General features: G+C 43.8%; 1 protein-coding gene across 2 annotated transcripts in view; it reads right to left on the reverse strand.

Annotated features, from left to right (window-relative positions):
- The window catches only part of LOC128690637 (enolase-phosphatase E1-like), a 64,251-nt gene that overhangs the window by 32,504 nt on the left and 14,247 nt on the right, over positions 1–17,500 (reverse strand). For both annotated transcript variants that reach the window (XM_070082324.1, XM_070082325.1), the window contains exon 2: positions 1–1,283. This exon is cut by the window's left edge and continues 152 nt beyond it. In XM_070082324.1, coding sequence (XP_069938425.1) covers positions 1–29 — 29 coding nt within the window. In that variant the 5' untranslated portion in view covers positions 30–1,283. The remainder of the gene's footprint in view (positions 1,284–17,500) is intronic.

Here is a 17,500-nt window from a genome sequence, read left to right on the forward strand (position 1 = left end):
TGAATCACAAACACCTGGTTGTGCTGCATCTTTCACGAGAGCGGAGGAGGAGGAGGAGGCTCAAGAGGAACGAGTGAAAAGATTGAGAAGGAAAAGGAAGGAAGAAAGGAATGGAGAAGTAACCACGAAGGGCGAGTAGAATGAATGATGAAAGTGTAGAAGGAAGGAGAGGAAGATGGTGAAAAATAGTGTCAGTATAATTTGCGAAAGATAAATATATTAACGAAGGTCGCAAGCAGAAGACAAATATGAATATGACAACATTGAATTACTAAAGAAGAGTGATGGACAGCAACATAGGTGATGGAGAAGGAAGACAGAGGAAGACAGAGGGAGGGAAGGGCAGAACACAGTGAGTGGGAGTAACAGCAATGGGAGGGCCTAAGTAGAGGTCCTGGGAACAGCCAAGGAGTATGCCACCTTACACCGCACTTAGGGCAAAGAGGAGAAGGAGGGAACGACCTGAGAAAATCGAGTGAGAACTCTTGCTAAAGTATTGATAAAAGGTCACAGATATGATAATGAATCTAGATATATCACTGGCAACATGTGCGTATGTAAAGATTTATAAGTAAGCGACAGTATTCAATAGGTAAAGCTTTGAAGAACCAGATAAATCCAGGAAAAGTAGTCTAGGACAGTGAAAAACAGATAATATCTGAGTGAGAATTCAGAAAAATGAATTAAGTTATAATCATGTTAAGGTTAAGTTAGGTAACGTTTGTCAGGAAACAGGGCAAGTGTTTCCTGACGCGAGTCTTAGTCATATGATGATCCGCAGCTGGCGCTTGTGGTCATGTCAAGGTAAGGATCAGGAGGTGTAGCTTGATCAGTGAAGTCTGGTGATAAATGATGGAGGGCGTAGTATGGCAGTTGGACTTGACAGAAGAAAGATAAAGCAGAAGATTCAAAGAGTAGTTTAGTAAAACACGAAGCAAGCGACGTCGGGAGGGAGGCTGGAGGTTGTATTCTCACAGATGATAGAGTGACCTGACTATAAGTCTGGTGGACGGCTCGATCTGGAGTCCTAACCACATTACATGGTCTTTTATCGTTTTGTCAGTAATTTTTCTACGTCACTAACTCAGGCTAGGAATTATTCCAGTATTCCATATTTCAGTTCATCACAAGAAACCCTAGTTCTAAACACTTCCATGAACTTTCAAAGCATAAACAATCACTCCATGTTGAATTCTGAGTGGTTGCTCACTCTTAGTAAGGCCGTTGAAATCTCTTGAGGTCTTGACGTCTCTCACTATAGACGACAACAGTTCGCTACAGTACTGTAGAAATACAAAAAATTGTATAAATGCATATATGCTAACCATACGTGTATACAGTTCGAGAATATTGGGAGTGAATGGGTGAATACTTCCCGCACCAACGTCACTGTCGACCCCGGGGCCAGGGACATCCGCTCCTAACAACCTACCCACCCACCAACCCACCCACCCACCCACACGCATACACACGTAACCATTTATTGCCAAGAAACCGTTAGCATCTTGATTTTTTTCTGCTGCTTCTTACATTTAATTTATAAACTTTTTTTTTAAAGGTATTCATAGACAGTATCTGCGAAATTCGGAGTTTCATAAGTATGCTTGTTTGTAAAAGTGCCCGAGTCAATGATTTGGTTTGTACAGAACCAGTTACTTAGGTAAGCAAGTGTTTGAACATTAAAATGGTATAAAATACCGACAGGTTGTTAGGTAAGACACATATGCAACAGTTGGGTATCTTTATTGTGAAACGTTTCGCCTACACAGTAGGCTTCTTCAGTCAAGTACAGGAAAGGTTGATAGAAGCAGAAGATACTTGAAGACGATGTAATCAGTCCATCACCCTTAAAGTTTTGAGGTGGTCAGTCCCTCAGTCTGGAGAGGAGCATAGTTCCATAGTATGAAACAATATGGAGAAGAAGTGACAGGATGGAGCTTTTATAGCGCCAAGAGGTGAGACATAGGAGAGGTAAGAACTGAGATGTTGAGAGGTCCCTCTCAAATCCAGCCCCTCTTACTAGTGGAAGTTGACGAAGTTGATTGCAGGTCTGTACCAAGATACCCTTGTGTTGCAGTGTCTGACAGATTGAACATTAAAATGGTATAAAATACCGACAGGTTGTTAGGTAAGACACATATGCAACAGTTGGGTATCTTTATTGTGAAACGTTTCGCCTACACAGTAGGCTTCTTCAGTCAAGTACAGGAAAGGTTGATAGAAGCAGAAGATACTTGAAGACGATGTAATCAGTCCATCACCCTTAAAGTTTTGAGGTGGTCAGTCCCTCAGTCTGGAGAGGAGCATAGTTCCATAGTATGAAACAATATGGAGAAGAAGTGACAGGATGGAGCTTTTATAGCGCCAAGAGGTGAGACATAGGAGAGGTAAGAACTGAGATGTTGAGAGGTCCCTCTCAAATCCAGCCCCTCTTACTAGTGGAAGTTGACGAAGTTGATTGCAGGTCTGTACCAAGATACCCTTGTGTTGCAGTGTCTGACAGATTGAACATTAAAATGGTATAAAATACCGACAGGTTGTTAGGTAAGACACATATGCAACAGTTGGGTATCTTTATTGTGAAACGTTTCGCCTACACAGTAGGCTTCTTCAGTCAAGTACAGGAAAGGTTGATAGAAGCAGAAGATACTTGAAGACGATGTAATCAGTCCATCACCCTTAAAGTTTTGAGGTGGTCAGTCCCTCAGTCTGGAGAGGAGCATAGTTCCATAGTATGAAACAATATGGAGAAGAAGTGACAGGATGGAGCTTTTATAGCGCCAAGAGGTGAGACATAGGAGAGGTAAGAACTGAGATGTTGAGAGGTCCCTCTCAAATCCAGCCCCTCTTACTAGTGGAAGTTGACGAAGTTGATTGCAGGTCTGTACCAAGATACCCTTGTGTTGCAGTGTCTGACAGATTGAACATTAAAATGGTATAAAATACCGACAGGTTGTTAGGTAAGACACATATGCAACAGTTGGGTATCTTTATTGTGAAACGTTTCGCCTACACAGTAGGCTTCTTCAGTCAAGTACAGGAAAGGTTGATAGAAGCAGAAGATACTTGAAGACGATGTAATCAGTCCATCACCCTTAAAGTTTTGAGGTGGTCAGTCCCTCAGTCTGGAGAGGAGCATAGTTCCATAGTATGAAACAATATGGAGAAGAAGTGACAGGATGGAGCTTTTATAGCGCCAAGAGGTGAGACATAGGAGAGGTAAGAACTGAGATGTTGAGAGGTCCCTCTCAAATCCAGCCCCTCTTACTAGTGGAAGTTGACGAAGTTGATTGCAGGTCTGTACCAAGATACCCTTGTGTTGCAGTGTCTGACAGATTGAACATTAAAATGGTATAAAATACCGACAGGTTGTTAGGTAAGACACATATGCAACAGTTGGGTATCTTTATTGTGAAACGTTTCGCCTACACAGTAGGCTTCTTCAGTCAAGTACAGGAAAGGTTGATAGAAGCAGAAGATACTTGAAGACGATGTAATCAGTCCATCACCCTTAAAGTTTTGAGGTGGTCAGTCCCTCAGTCTGGAGAGGAGCATAGTTCCATAGTATGAAACAATATGGAGAAGAAGTGACAGGATGGAGCTTTTATAGCGCCAAGAGGTGAGACATAGGAGAGGTAAGAACTGAGATGTTGAGAGGTCCCTCTCAAATCCAGCCCCTCTTACTAGTGGAAGTTGACGAAGTTGATTGCAGGTCTGTACCAAGATACCCTTGTGTTGCAGTGTCTGACAGATTGAACATTAAAATGGTATAAAATACCGACAGGTTGTTAGGTAAGACACATATGCAACAGTTGGGTATCTTTATTGTGAAACGTTTCGCCTACACAGTAGGCTTCTTCAGTCAAGTACAGGAAAGGTTGATAGAAGCAGAAGATACTTGAAGACGATGTAATCAGTCCATCACCCTTAAAGTTTTGAGGTGGTCAGTCCCTCAGTCTGGAGAGGAGCATAGTTCCATAGTATGAAACAATATGGAGAAGAAGTGACAGGATGGAGCTTTTATAGCGCCAAGAGGTGAGACATAGGAGAGGTAAGAACTGAGATGTTGAGAGGTCCCTCTCAAATCCAGCCCCTCTTACTAGTGGAAGTTGACGAAGTTGATTGCAGGTCTGTACCAAGATACCCTTGTGTTGCAGTGTCTGACAGATTGAACATTAAAATGGTATAAAATACCGACAGGTTGTTAGGTAAGACACATATGCAACAGTTGGGTATCTTTATTGTGAAACGTTTCGCCTACACAGTAGGCTTCTTCAGTCAAGTACAGGAAAGGTTGATAGAAGCAGAAGATACTTGAAGACGATGTAATCAGTCCATCACCCTTAAAGTTTTGAGGTGGTCAGTCCCTCAGTCTGGAGAGGAGCATAGTTCCATAGTATGAAACAATATGGAGAAGAAGTGACAGGATGGAGCTTTTATAGCGCCAAGAGGTGAGACATAGGAGAGGTAAGAACTGAGATGTTGAGAGGTCCCTCTCAAATCCAGCCCCTCTTACTAGTGGAAGTTGACGAAGTTGATTGCAGGTCTGTACCAAGATACCCTTGTGTTGCAGTGTCTGACAGATTGAACATTAAAATGGTATAAAATACCGACAGGTTGTTAGGTAAGACACATATGCAACAGTTGGGTATCTTTATTGTGAAACGTTTCGCCTACACAGTAGGCTTCTTCAGTCAAGTACAGGAAAGGTTGATAGAAGCAGAAGATACTTGAAGACGATGTAATCAGTCCATCACCCTTAAAGTTTTGAGGTGGTCAGTCCCTCAGTCTGGAGAGGAGCATAGTTCCATAGTATGAAACAATATGGAGAAGAAGTGACAGGATGGAGCTTTTATAGCGCCAAGAGGTGAGACATAGGAGAGGTAAGAACTGAGATGTTGAGAGGTCCCTCTCAAATCCAGCCCCTCTTACTAGTGGAAGTTGACGAAGTTGATTGCAGGTCTGTACCAAGATACCCTTGTGTTGCAGTGTCTGACAGATTGAACATAAAAATGGTATAAAATACCGACAGGTTGTTAGGTAAGACACATATGCAACAGTTGGGTATCTTTATTGTGAAACGTTTCGCCTACACAGTAGGCTTCTTCAGTCAAGTACAGGAAAGGTTGATAGAAGCAGAAGATACTTGAAGACGATGTAATCAGTCCATCACCCTTAAAGTTTTGAGGTGGTCAGTCCCTCAGTCTGGAGAGGAGCATAGTTCCATAGTATGAAACAATATGGAGAAGAAGTGACAGGATGGAGCTTTTATAGCGCCAAGAGGTGAGACATAGGAGAGGTAAGAACTGAGATGTTGAGAGGTCCCTCTCAAATCCAGCCCCTCTTACTAGTGGAAGTTGACGAAGTTGATTGCAGGTCTGTACCAAGATACCCTTGTGTTGCAGTGTCTGACAGATTGAACATTAAAATGGTATAAAATACCGACAGGTTGTTAGGTAAGACACATATGCAACAGTTGGGTATCTTTATTGTGAAACGTTTCGCCTACACAGTAGGCTTCTTCAGTCAAGTACAGGAAAGGTTGATAGAAGCAGAAGATACTTGAAGACGATGTAATCAGTCCATCACCCTTAAAGTTTTGAGGTGGTCAGTCCCTCAGTCTGGAGAGGAGCATAGTTCCATAGTATGAAACAATATGGAGAAGAAGTGACAGGATGGAGCTTTTATAGCGCCAAGAGGTGAGACATAGGAGAGGTAAGAACTGAGATGTTGAGAGGTCCCTCTCAAATCCAGCCCCTCTTACTAGTGGAAGTTGACGAAGTTGATTGCAGGTCTGTACCAAGATACCCTTGTGTTGCAGTGTCTGACAGATTGAACATTAAAATGGTATAAAATACCGACAGGTTGTTAGGTAAGACACATATGCAACAGTTGGGTATCTTTATTGTGAAACGTTTCGCCTACACAGTAGGCTTCTTCAGTCAAGTACAGGAAAGGTTGATAGAAGCAGAAGATACTTGAAGACGATGTAATCAGTCCATCACCCTTAAAGTTTTGAGGTGGTCAGTCCCTCAGTCTGGAGAGGAGCATAGTTCCATAGTATGAAACAATATGGAGAAGAAGTGACAGGATGGAGCTTTTATAGCGCCAAGAGGTGAGACATAGGAGAGGTAAGAACTGAGATGTTGAGAGGTCCCTCTCAAATCCAGCCCCTCTTACTAGTGGAAGTTGACGAAGTTGATTGCAGGTCTGTACCAAGATACCCTTGTGTTGCAGTGTCTGACAGATTGAACATTAAAATGGTATAAAATACCGACAGGTTGTTAGGTAAGACACATATGCAACAGTTGGGTATCTTTATTGTGAAACGTTTCGCCTACACAGTAGGCTTCTTCAGTCAAGTACGGGAAAGGTTGATAGAAGCAGAAGATACTTGAAGACGATGTAATCAGTCCATCACCCTTAAAGTTTTGAGGTGGTTAGTCCCTCAGTCTGGAGAGGAGCATAGTTCCATAGTATGAAACTAGTAAGAGGGGCTGGATTTGAGAGGGACCTCTCAACATCTCAGTTCTTACCTCTCCTATGTCTCACCTCTTGGCGCTATAAAAGCTCCATCCTGTCACTTCTTCTCCATATTGTTTCATACTATGGAACTATGCTCCTCTCCAGACTGAGGGACTGACCACCTCAAAACTTTAAGGGTGATGGACTGATTACATCGTCTTCAAGTATCTTCTGCTTCTATCAACCTTTCCTGTACTTGACTGAAGAAGCCTACTGTGTAGGCGAAACGTTTCACAATAAAGATACCCAACTGTTGCATATGTGTCTTACCTAACAACCTGTCGGTATTTTATACCATTTTAATGTTCAATCTGTCAGACACTGCAACACAAGGGTATCTTGGTACAGACCTGCAATCAACTTCGTCAACTTCCACTAGTAAGAGGGGCTGGATTTGAGAGGGACCTCTCAACATCTCAGTTCTTACCTCTCCTATGTCTCACCTCTTGGCGCTATAAAAGCTCCATCCTGTCACTTCTTCTCCATATTGTTTCATACTATGGAACTATGCTCCTCTCCAGACTGAGGGACTGACCACCTCAAAACTTTAAGGGTGATGGACTGATTACATCGTCTACAAGTATCTTCTGCTTCTATCAACCTTTCCTGTACTTGACTGAAGAAGCCTACTGTGTAGGCGAAACGTTTCACAATAAAGATACCCAACTGTTGCATATGTGTCTTACCTAACAACCTGTCGGTATTTTATACCATTTTAATGTTCAATCTGTCAGACACTGCAACACAAGGGTATCTTGGTACAGACCTGCAATCAACTTCGTCAACTTCCACTAGTAAGAGGGGCTGGATTTGAGAGGGACCTCTCAACATCTCAGTTCTTACCTCTCCTATGTCTCACCTCTTGGCGCTATAAAAGCTCCATCCTGTCACTTCTTCTCCATATTGTTTCATACTATGGAACTATGCTCCTCTCCAGACTGAGGGACTGACCACCTCAAAACTTTAAGGGTGATGGACTGATTACATCGTCTTCAAGTATCTTCTGCTTCTATCAACCTTTCCTGTACTTGACTGAAGAAGCCTACTGTGTAGGCGAAACGTTTCACAATAAAGATACCCAACTGTTGCATATGTGTCTTACCAAACAACCTGTCGGTATTTAATACCATTTTAATGTTCAATCTGTCAGACACTGCAACACAAGGGTATCTTGGTACAGACCTGCAATCAACTTCGTCAACTTCCACTAGTAAGAGGGGCTGGATTTGAGAGGGACCTCTCAACATCTCAGTTCTTACCTCTCCTATGTCTCACCTCTTGGCGCTATAAAAGCTCCATCCTGTCACTTCTTCTCCATATTGTTTCATACTATGGAACTATGCTCCTCTCCAGACTGAGGGACTGACCACCTCAAAACTTTAAGGGTGATGGACTGATTACATCGTCTTCAAGTATCTTCTGCTTCTATCAACCTTTCCTGTACTTGACTGAAGAAGCCTACTGTGTAGGCGAAACGTTTCACAATAAAGATACCCAACTGTTGCATATGTGTCTTACCTAACAACCTGTCGGTATTTTATACCATTTTAATGTTCAATCTGTCAGACACTGCAACACAAGGGTATCTTGGTACAGACCTGCAATCAACTTCGTCAACTTCCACTAGTAAGAGGGGCTGGATTTGAGAGGGACCTCTCAACATCTCAGTTCTTACCTCTCCTATGTCTCACCTCTTGGCGCTATAAAAGCTCCATCCTGTCACTTCTTCTCCATATTGTTTCATACTATGGAACTATGCTCCTCTCCAGACTGAGGGACTGACCACCTCAAAACTTTAAGGGTGATGGACTGATTACATCGTCTTCAAGTATCTTCTGCTTCTATCAACCTTTCCTGTACTTGACTGAAGAAGCCTACTGTGTAGGCGAAACGTTTCACAATAAAGATACCCAACTGTTGCATATGTGTCTTACCTAACAACCTGTCGGTATTTTATACCATTTTAATGTTCAATCTGTCAGACACTGCAACACAAGGGTATCTTGGTACAGACCTGCAATCAACTTCGTCAACTTCCACTAGTAAGAGGGGCTGGATTTGAGAGGGACCTCTCAACATCTCAGTTCTTACCTCTCCTATGTCTCACCTCTTGGCGCTATAAAAGCTCCATCCTGTCACTTCTTCTCCATATTGTTTCATACTATGGAACTATGCTCCTCTCCAGACTGAGGGACTGACCACCTCAAAACTTTAAGGGTGATGGACTGATTACATCGTCTTCAAGTATCTTCTGCTTCTATCAACCTTTCCTGTACTTGACTGAAGAAGCCTACTGTGTAGGCGAAACGTTTTACAATAAAGATACCCAACTGTTGCATATGTGTCTTACCTAACAACCTGTCGGTATTTTATACCATTTTAATGTTCAATCTGTCAGACACTGCAACACAAGGGTATCTTGGTACAGACCTGCAATCAACTTCGTCAACTTCCACTAGTAAGAGGGGCTGGATTTGAGAGGGACCTCTCAACATCTCAGTTCTTACCTCTCCTATGTCTCACCTCTTGGCGCTATAAAAGCTCCATCCTGTCACTTCTTCTCCATATTGTTTCATACTATGGAACTATGCTCCTCTCCAGACTGAGGGACTGACCACCTCAAAACTTTAAGGGTGATGGACTGATTACATCGTCTTCAAGTATCTTCTGCTTCTATCAACCTTTCCTGTACTTGACTGAAGAAGCCTACTGTGTAGGCGAAACGTTTCACAATAAAGATACCCAACTGTTGCATATGTGTCTTACCTAACAACCTGTCGGTATTTTATACCATTTTAATGTTCAATCTGTCAGACACTGCAACACAAGGGTATCTTGGTACAGACCTGCAATCAACTTCGTCAACTTCCACTAGTAAGAGGGGCTGGATTTGAGAGGGACCTCTCAACATCTCAGTTCTTACCTCTCCTATGTCTCACCTCTTGGCGCTATAAAAGCTCCATCCTGTCACTTCTTCTCCATATTGTTTCATACTATGGAACTATGCTCCTCTCCAGACTGAGGGACTGACTACCTCAAAACTTTAAGGGTGATGGACTGATTACATCGTCTTCAAGTATCTTCTGCTTCTATCAACCTTTCCTGTACTTGACTGAAGAAGCCTACTGTGTAGGCGAAACGTTTCACAATAAAGATACCCAACTGTTGCATATGTGTCTTACCTAACAACCTGTCGGTATTTTATACCATTTTAATGTTCAATCTGTCAGACACTGCAACACAAGGGTATCTTGGTACAGACCTGCAATCAACTTCGTCAACTTCCACTAGTAAGAGGGGCTGGATTTGAGAGGGACCTCTCAACATCTCAGTTCTTACCTCTCCTATGTCTCACCTCTTGGCGCTATAAAAGCTCCATCCTGTCACTTCTTCTCCATATTGTTTCATACTATGGAACTATGCTCCTCTCCAGACTGAGGGACTGACCACCTCAAAACTTTAAGGGTGATGGACTGATTACATCGTCTTCAAGTATCTTCTGCTTCTATCAACCTTTCCTGTACTTGACTGAAGAAGCCTACTGTGTAGGCGAAACGTTTCACAATAAAGATACCCAACTGTTGCATATGTGTCTTACCTAACAACCTGTCGGTATTTTATACCATTTTAATGTTCAATCTGTCAGACACTGCAACACAAGGGTATCTTGGTACAGACCTGCAATCAACTTCGTCAACTTCCACTAGTAAGAGGGGCTGGATTTGAGAGGGACCTCTCAACATCTCAGTTCTTACCTCTCCTATGTCTCACCTCTTGGCGCTATAAAAGCTCCATCCTGTCACTTCTTCTCCATATTGTTTCATACTATGGAACTATGCTCCTCTCCAGACTGAGGGACTGACCACCTCAAAACTTTAAGGGTGATGGACTGATTACATCGTCTTCAAGTATCTTCTGCTTCTATCAACCTTTCCTGTACTTGACTGAAGAAGCCTACTGTGTAGGCGAAACGTTTCACAATAAAGATACCCAACTGTTGCATATGTGTCTTACCTAACAAGCAAGTGTTTGTTTACTGAATCTGAACGCATACAGTCAGAACAGCTTTGCTGCTGTGATTCATCACCGTTCAACTTGAACGTAATAAGCTGCTGAGTGCAGCACACATCACTGTCACACACACACACACACACACACACACACACACACACACACACACACACAAGTGGAGGGAGAAGCAGGAAGGCCAGGACGAATGAAGCCAAACTACAAGAAAGGGGACTACACAGGAATGAGGAACTACCTGAACGGGGTTCAGTGGGACAGAGAACTGGCAGGGAAGCCAGTTAATGAGATGATGGAATATGTAGCAATAAAATGCAAGGAGGCTGAGGAGAGGTTTGTACCCAAGGGTAACAGGAGTAATGAAAAAGCCAGGATGAGCCCATGGTTTACCCAAAGGTGCAGGGAGGCAAAAACCAAGTGTGCTAGGGAATGGAAGAAATATAGAAGGCAAAGGACCCAGGAGAATAAGGAGAACAGTCGTAGAGCCAGAAATGAATATGCACAGATAAGAAGGGAGGCCCAAAGACAATATGAAAATGACATAGCAGCGAAAGCCAAATCTGACCCGAAACTGTTGTACAGCCACATCAGGAGGAAAACAACAGTCAAGGACCAGGTAATCAGGCTAAGGAAGGAAGGAGGAGAGACAACAGGAAATGACCGGGAAGTATGTGAAGAACTCAACAAGAGATTCAAAGAAGTGTTCACAGAGGAGACAGAAGGGACTCCAGAAAGACGGAGAGGTGGGGCACACCACCAAGTGCTGGACACAGTGCACACAACCGAGGAAGAAGTGAAGAGGCTTCTGAGTGAGCTAGATACCTCAAAGGCAATGGGGCCAGATAACATCTCCCCATGGGTATTGAGAGAGGGAGCAGAGGCGCTATGTGTACCCCTAACAACAATATTCAATACATCTATCGAAACAGGGAGATTGCCTGAGGCATGGAAGACAGCAAATGTAGTCCCAATCTTTAAAAAAGGAGACAGACATGAAGCATTAAACTACAGACCAGTGTCACTGACATGTATAGTATGCAAAATCATGGAGAAGATTATCAGGAGAAGAGTGGTGGAACACCTAGAAAGGAATGATCTCATCAACAGCAGCCAGCATGGTTTCAGGGACGGGAAATCCTGTGTCACAAACCTACTGGAGTTCTATGACATGGTGACAGCAGTAAGACAAGAGAGAGAGGGGTGGGTGGATTGCATTTTCTTGGACTGCAAGAAGGCGTTTGACACAGTTCCACACAAGAGATTGGTGCAAAAACTGGAGGACCAAGCAGGGATAACAGGGAAGGCACTACAATGGATCAGGGAATACTTGTCAGGAAGACAGCAGCGAGTCATGGTACGTGGCGAGGTGTCAGAGTGGGCACCTGTGACCAGCGGGGTCCCGCAGGGGTCAGTCCTAGGACCAGTGCTGTTTCTGGTATTTGTGAACGACATGACGGAAGGAATAGACTCTGAGGTGTCCCTGTTTGCAGATGACGTGAAGTTGATGAGAAGAATACACTCGATCGAAGACCAGGCAGAACTACAAAGGGATCTGGACAGGCTGCAGAACTGGTCCAGCAATTGGCTCCTGGAGTTCAATCCCACCAAGTGCAAAGTCATGAAGATTGGGGAAGGGCAAAGAAGGCCGCAGACGGAGTACAGTCTAGGGGGTCAGAGACTACAAACCTCACTCAAGGAAAAAGATCTTGGGGTGAGTATAACACCAGGCACATCTCCTGAAGCGCACATCAACCAAATAACTGCTGCAGCATATGGGCGCCTAGCAAACCTCAGAACAGCATTCCGACATCTTAATAAGGAATCGTTCAGGACCCTGTACACCGTATACGTTAGGCCCATATTGGAGTATGCGGCACCAGTTTGGAACCCACACCTAGCCAAGCACGTAAAGAAACTAGAGAAAGTGCAAAGGTTTGCAACAAGCCTAGTCCCAGAGCTAAGAGGTATGTCCTACGAGGAGAGGTTAAGGGAAATCAACCTGACGACACTGGAGGACAGGAGAGATAGGGGGGACATGATAACAACATACAAAATACTGAGAGGAATTGACAAGGTGGACAAAGACAGGATGTTCCAGAGATTGGACACAGTAACAAGGGGACACAGTTGGAAGCTAAAGACACAGATGAATCACAGGGATGTTAGGAAGTATTTCTTCAGCCACAGAGTAGTCAGTAAGTGGAATAGTTTGGGAAGCGATGTAGTGGAGGCAGGATCCATACATAGCTTTAAGCAGAGGTATGATAAAGCTCACGGCTCAGGGAGAGTGACCTAGTAGCGATCAGTGAAGAGGCGGGGCCAGGAGCTCGGACTCGACCCCCGCAACCTCAACTAGGTGAGTACAACTAGGTGAGTACACACACACACACACACACACACAAACACACACACATACACAGAAGTGAAGAGTCTGTTAAGCGAGCTAGATACCTCAAAGGCGATAGGGCCATATAACATTTCTCCATGGGTCCCGAGAGAGGGAACAGAGGCACTTTGTGTACCACTAACAACTATCTTCAACACATCTATCGAAACAGGACGACTACCGGAAGTATGGAAGACAGCAAATGTAGTCCCAATTTTTAAAAAAAGGAGACAGACACGAAGCATTAAACTACAGACCAGTGTAAATGACGTATATAGTATGCAAGGTCATGGAGAAGTTTATCAGGAGAAGAGTGGTGGCGCACCTAGAAAGGAATGAGCTTATCAACGACAGCCAGCACGGTTGCAGGAACGGGAAATCCTGTGTCATAAACCTACTGGAGTTCCAGAACAAGGTGACGGTTGTAAGACAAGAGAGAGAGGGGTGGGTAGACTGCATTTTCTTGGACTGTAAGAAGGCGTTTGACACAGTTCCAGACAAGAGATTAGTGCCGAAGCTGGAGGACCAGGCAGGGATAACAGAGAAGGCACTACAATGGATCAGGGAATACCTGTCAAGAAGACAACAGCGAGTCATGGTACGTAGCGAGGTGTCAGAGTGGGCGCCTGTATGAGCGGGTTGCCACAGGGATCAGTCCTATGACAAGTGTTGTTTCTGGTATTTGTGAACGACATGACAGAAGGAACAGACTCCAAAGTGTCCCTGTTTGCAGATGATGTGAAGTTGATGAGAAGAATTAAATCGGACGAGGACCAGGAAGAACTACAAGGGGATCTGGACAGGCTGCAGGCCTGGTCCAGCAATTGGCTCCTGGAGTTCAACTCCACCAAGTGCAAAGTCATGAAGATTGGGGAAGGGCAAAGAAGACCGCAGACGGAGTACAGTCTAGGGGGCCAGAGACTACAAACCTCACTCAAGGAAAAGGATCTTGGGGTGAGTATAATACCGTGCATATCTCCTGAGGCGCACATCAACCAAATAAGTGCAGCACTATATGGCCGCCTGGCAAACCTAGGAATAGCATTTCAACACCTTCGTAAGAAATTGTTCAAGACTCTGTGCACCGTGTACATTAGGTCCATGCTGGAGTATGCAGCACCGGTATGGAACCCACACCTGGCCAAACACATCAAGAAATTAGAGAAAGTCCAAAGGTTTGCAACAAGACTACTCCCGGAGCTAAAGGGTATGTCCTACGAGGAGAAGTTAAGGGAAATCGACCTGACGACACTAGAGGACAGGAGGGATAGGGGGGACATGATAACGTATAAAATGCTTAGAGGAATTGACGAGGTGGATGGGGACAGGATGATTCAGAGATGGGACACAGCAACAAGGGGACACAGTTGGAAGTTGAAGACTCAGATGAGTTACAGAGATGCTAGGAAGTATTTCTTCAGCCCTAGAGTTGTCAGGAAGTGGAATAATCTAGAGAGTGATGTAGTGGAGAGAGGATCCGTACATAGCTTTAAGAAGAGATACGATGAAGCTCGTGGAACAGGAAGAAAGTGGACCTAGTAATGACCAACAAAGAAGCGGGTCCAGGAGGTATGAATCGACCCCGACCCCTGCAACTACAAATAGGTGAGTACACTGAGAGACACCTTGTGGAGTATACACCGCCACTCAGTAAATATAGAAATTCTCAGGATTATGAATGTTGAGAGTACTCTTCACTACGCAGATAATTAAGCAATCACTAACAGGCGGCTCGAGAACAGTTACAGGTAATTCTTGAGCTCTGGCGCGACAAGACATTCTGGGTTTGTGACTGGCCAGGAGATTCATGGATGGAAAGTCTAAGGTAGATCATTAACACCTCACAAAAGCATGAATGGTTCAGTTAGTTGCTGAAATTCCTCGACCAGTGATAGTTGCTTGTGTCACCTCTAATTTGTTGATTAGAAGGAAGTAACCACAGGTTAAGTGGCAAGTAAGTAAGTGTTGAAAAATTGTGGAACTTAGAAAAGTGGATATACGTTTAAAATATTGTGTATGCTAAAAAAAATACGATATAAAACAAGCGTTACGAAACGTATAGAATATGCGTCACAAAACTCTGTTATAAAAAATGCGTTATTAAACCTACGCTATGTGACACTTATAAAATATAAACTATAAAATGTACGTTATAAAATATACGTTATAACACATGCATTATTAAACATAATTTATAAAGCAGAAGCGTGTACTGGAAAACTTACTTAAAAAATACTCAGAATATACTTCAGATGTAAATATGTGTGTGTGTGTGTGTGTGTGTGTGTGTGTGAGTGTGTGTGTGTGTGTGTGAGTGTGTGTATGTGCAAACAAAATGATGTAATGAGTGAGTGGGAAAGTCAGGTGTTGGAATGAGGGTTTATGTTGCTGCCATTTGAAGTCCAGCAGATGTTGGTGGCGACTTCGCTGCTTGGGAGTGTGGGTGAATCCTCGTCTGAGAAGTGTGGGCGAGCAGTTTGTATGACACCTAAGCCACGTCAGTATTTCACTTCGACTGCATACCATTACATGCTTGGCGTTGAAACACACAAACATATAAGTGCTGGATGAGGTACACGTAACCGAGGAGGAGGTGAAGAAGCTGTTGTGTGAACTTGATACCTCAAAAGCGGTGGGATCAGACAACATCTCTCCGTGGGTCCTTAGAGAGAGAGCAGATATGCTGTGTGTGCCACTAACAAAGATCTTCAACACATCCATTGAAACTAGGCAACTACCTGAGGTATGGAAGATGGTAAATGTAGTCCCAATTTTTAAAAAAAGAGACAGACTCGAGGAATTAAACTACAGACCTGTGTCACTAACGTGTATAGTATGCAAAGTCACGGAGAAGATCATCAGGAGGAGAGTGATGGAGCACCTGGATATAAACAAGTGTATAATGGACAACCGTGCTTTCAGGGAAGGAAAATCCTGTGTTACAAACCTACTGGAGTTTTATGACAAGGTGACAGAAGTAAGACAAGAGATAGAGAGGGGTAGACAGACTGCATTTTCTTGAAGGCCTTCGACACAGTTCCTCACAAGAGGTTAATGCAAAAGCTAGAGGATCAGGCATACATAACAGGAAAGGCACTGCAATAGATCAGAGAATACCTGACAGGGAGGCAACGACGAGGTGTCAGAGTGGGCGCCTGTGACAAGCCGGGTTCGACAGGGGTCAGTCCTACGACCTGTGCTGTTTTTGGTATATGTGAATGACATAACGGAAGGGATAGACTCAGAAGTGTCCTTGTTTGCAGATGATGTGAAGTTAATGAGGAGAATCAAATCGGTCGAGGATCAGGCAGGACTACAAAGAGACCTAGACAGGTTACAAGCCTGGTTCAGCCACTGGCTCCTTGAATTTAACTCTGCCAAATGCAAAATCATGAAGATCGGGGAAGGGCAAAGAAGACCGCAGACACAGTATAGTCTAGGTGGCCAAAGACTGCAAACCTCACTCAGGAAAAAGACCTTGGTGTGAGTATAATACCGAGCACATCTCCTGAGGCGCACATCAATCAGATAACTGATGCAGCGTACGGGCGTCTGGAAAACATAAGGATAGCGTTCCGATACCTCAGTAAGGAATCGTTCAAAACTCTGTACACCATATACGTCAGGCCCATATTGGAGTATGCAGCACTAGTTTGGAATCCACACCTGGTCAAGCACGTCAAGAAATTAGAGAAAGTGCAAAGGTTTGCAACAAGACTAGTCCCAGAGCTAAGGTGATTGTCCTACGAAGAAAGGTAATGGAAATTGGCCTGACCACACTGGAGGACAGGAGGGTCAGGGGAGATATGATAACGACATAAAATACTGCGCGGAATAGGCAAGGTGGACAAAATCAGGATGTTCCAGAGATGGGACACAGAAACAAGGGGTCACAATTGGAAGTTGAAGACTCAGATGAGTCAAAGGGATGTTAGGAAGTATTTCTTCAGTCACAGAGTTGTCAGGAAGTGGAATAGTCTGGAAAGTGAGGTAGTGGAGGCAGGAACCATACATAGCTTTAAGACGAGGTATGATAAAGCTCATGAAACAGGGAGAGAGAGGACCTAATAGCGGTCAGTGAAAGGGGGGCCAGGAGCTGAGTCTCGACCCCTGCAACCACAAATAGGTGAGCACACACACACACGGCTACGCGCATCTAATTACATATTATTCTATATTTGTGGACAATGCAAAGCTGATAAGGATCACAGAGATGCGCACAACAACTCTGACAAACTGCAGGATTATCCAGGAAAGTGGCTGCTAGAGTTGAATCATAGCAAATACAGAATAATTACACCGAATACCATGAGAAAGTAAGGACGAGATAACGTATCAACTTGACGTTTTGAAGCAAATGCTTGACTGCTTTCAGTAACTTGGTTTAGAAGTTCACTGAAGGGGAGTACCTCGCTTCAGTAAAGATGAGTCATTATCACTCGTGACAGTTATGCTCATGACAGTCATTATCATACACAAGACAATCATTATCACACTCATGACAGTCATTATCAAACTCATGACAGTCATTATCATACACAAGACAATCATTATCACACTCAT

This window comes from Cherax quadricarinatus, chromosome 7 (assembly GCF_038502225.1).
Source record: "Cherax quadricarinatus isolate ZL_2023a chromosome 7, ASM3850222v1, whole genome shotgun sequence".
NCBI lineage: Eukaryota > Metazoa > Arthropoda > Malacostraca > Decapoda > Parastacidae > Cherax > Cherax quadricarinatus.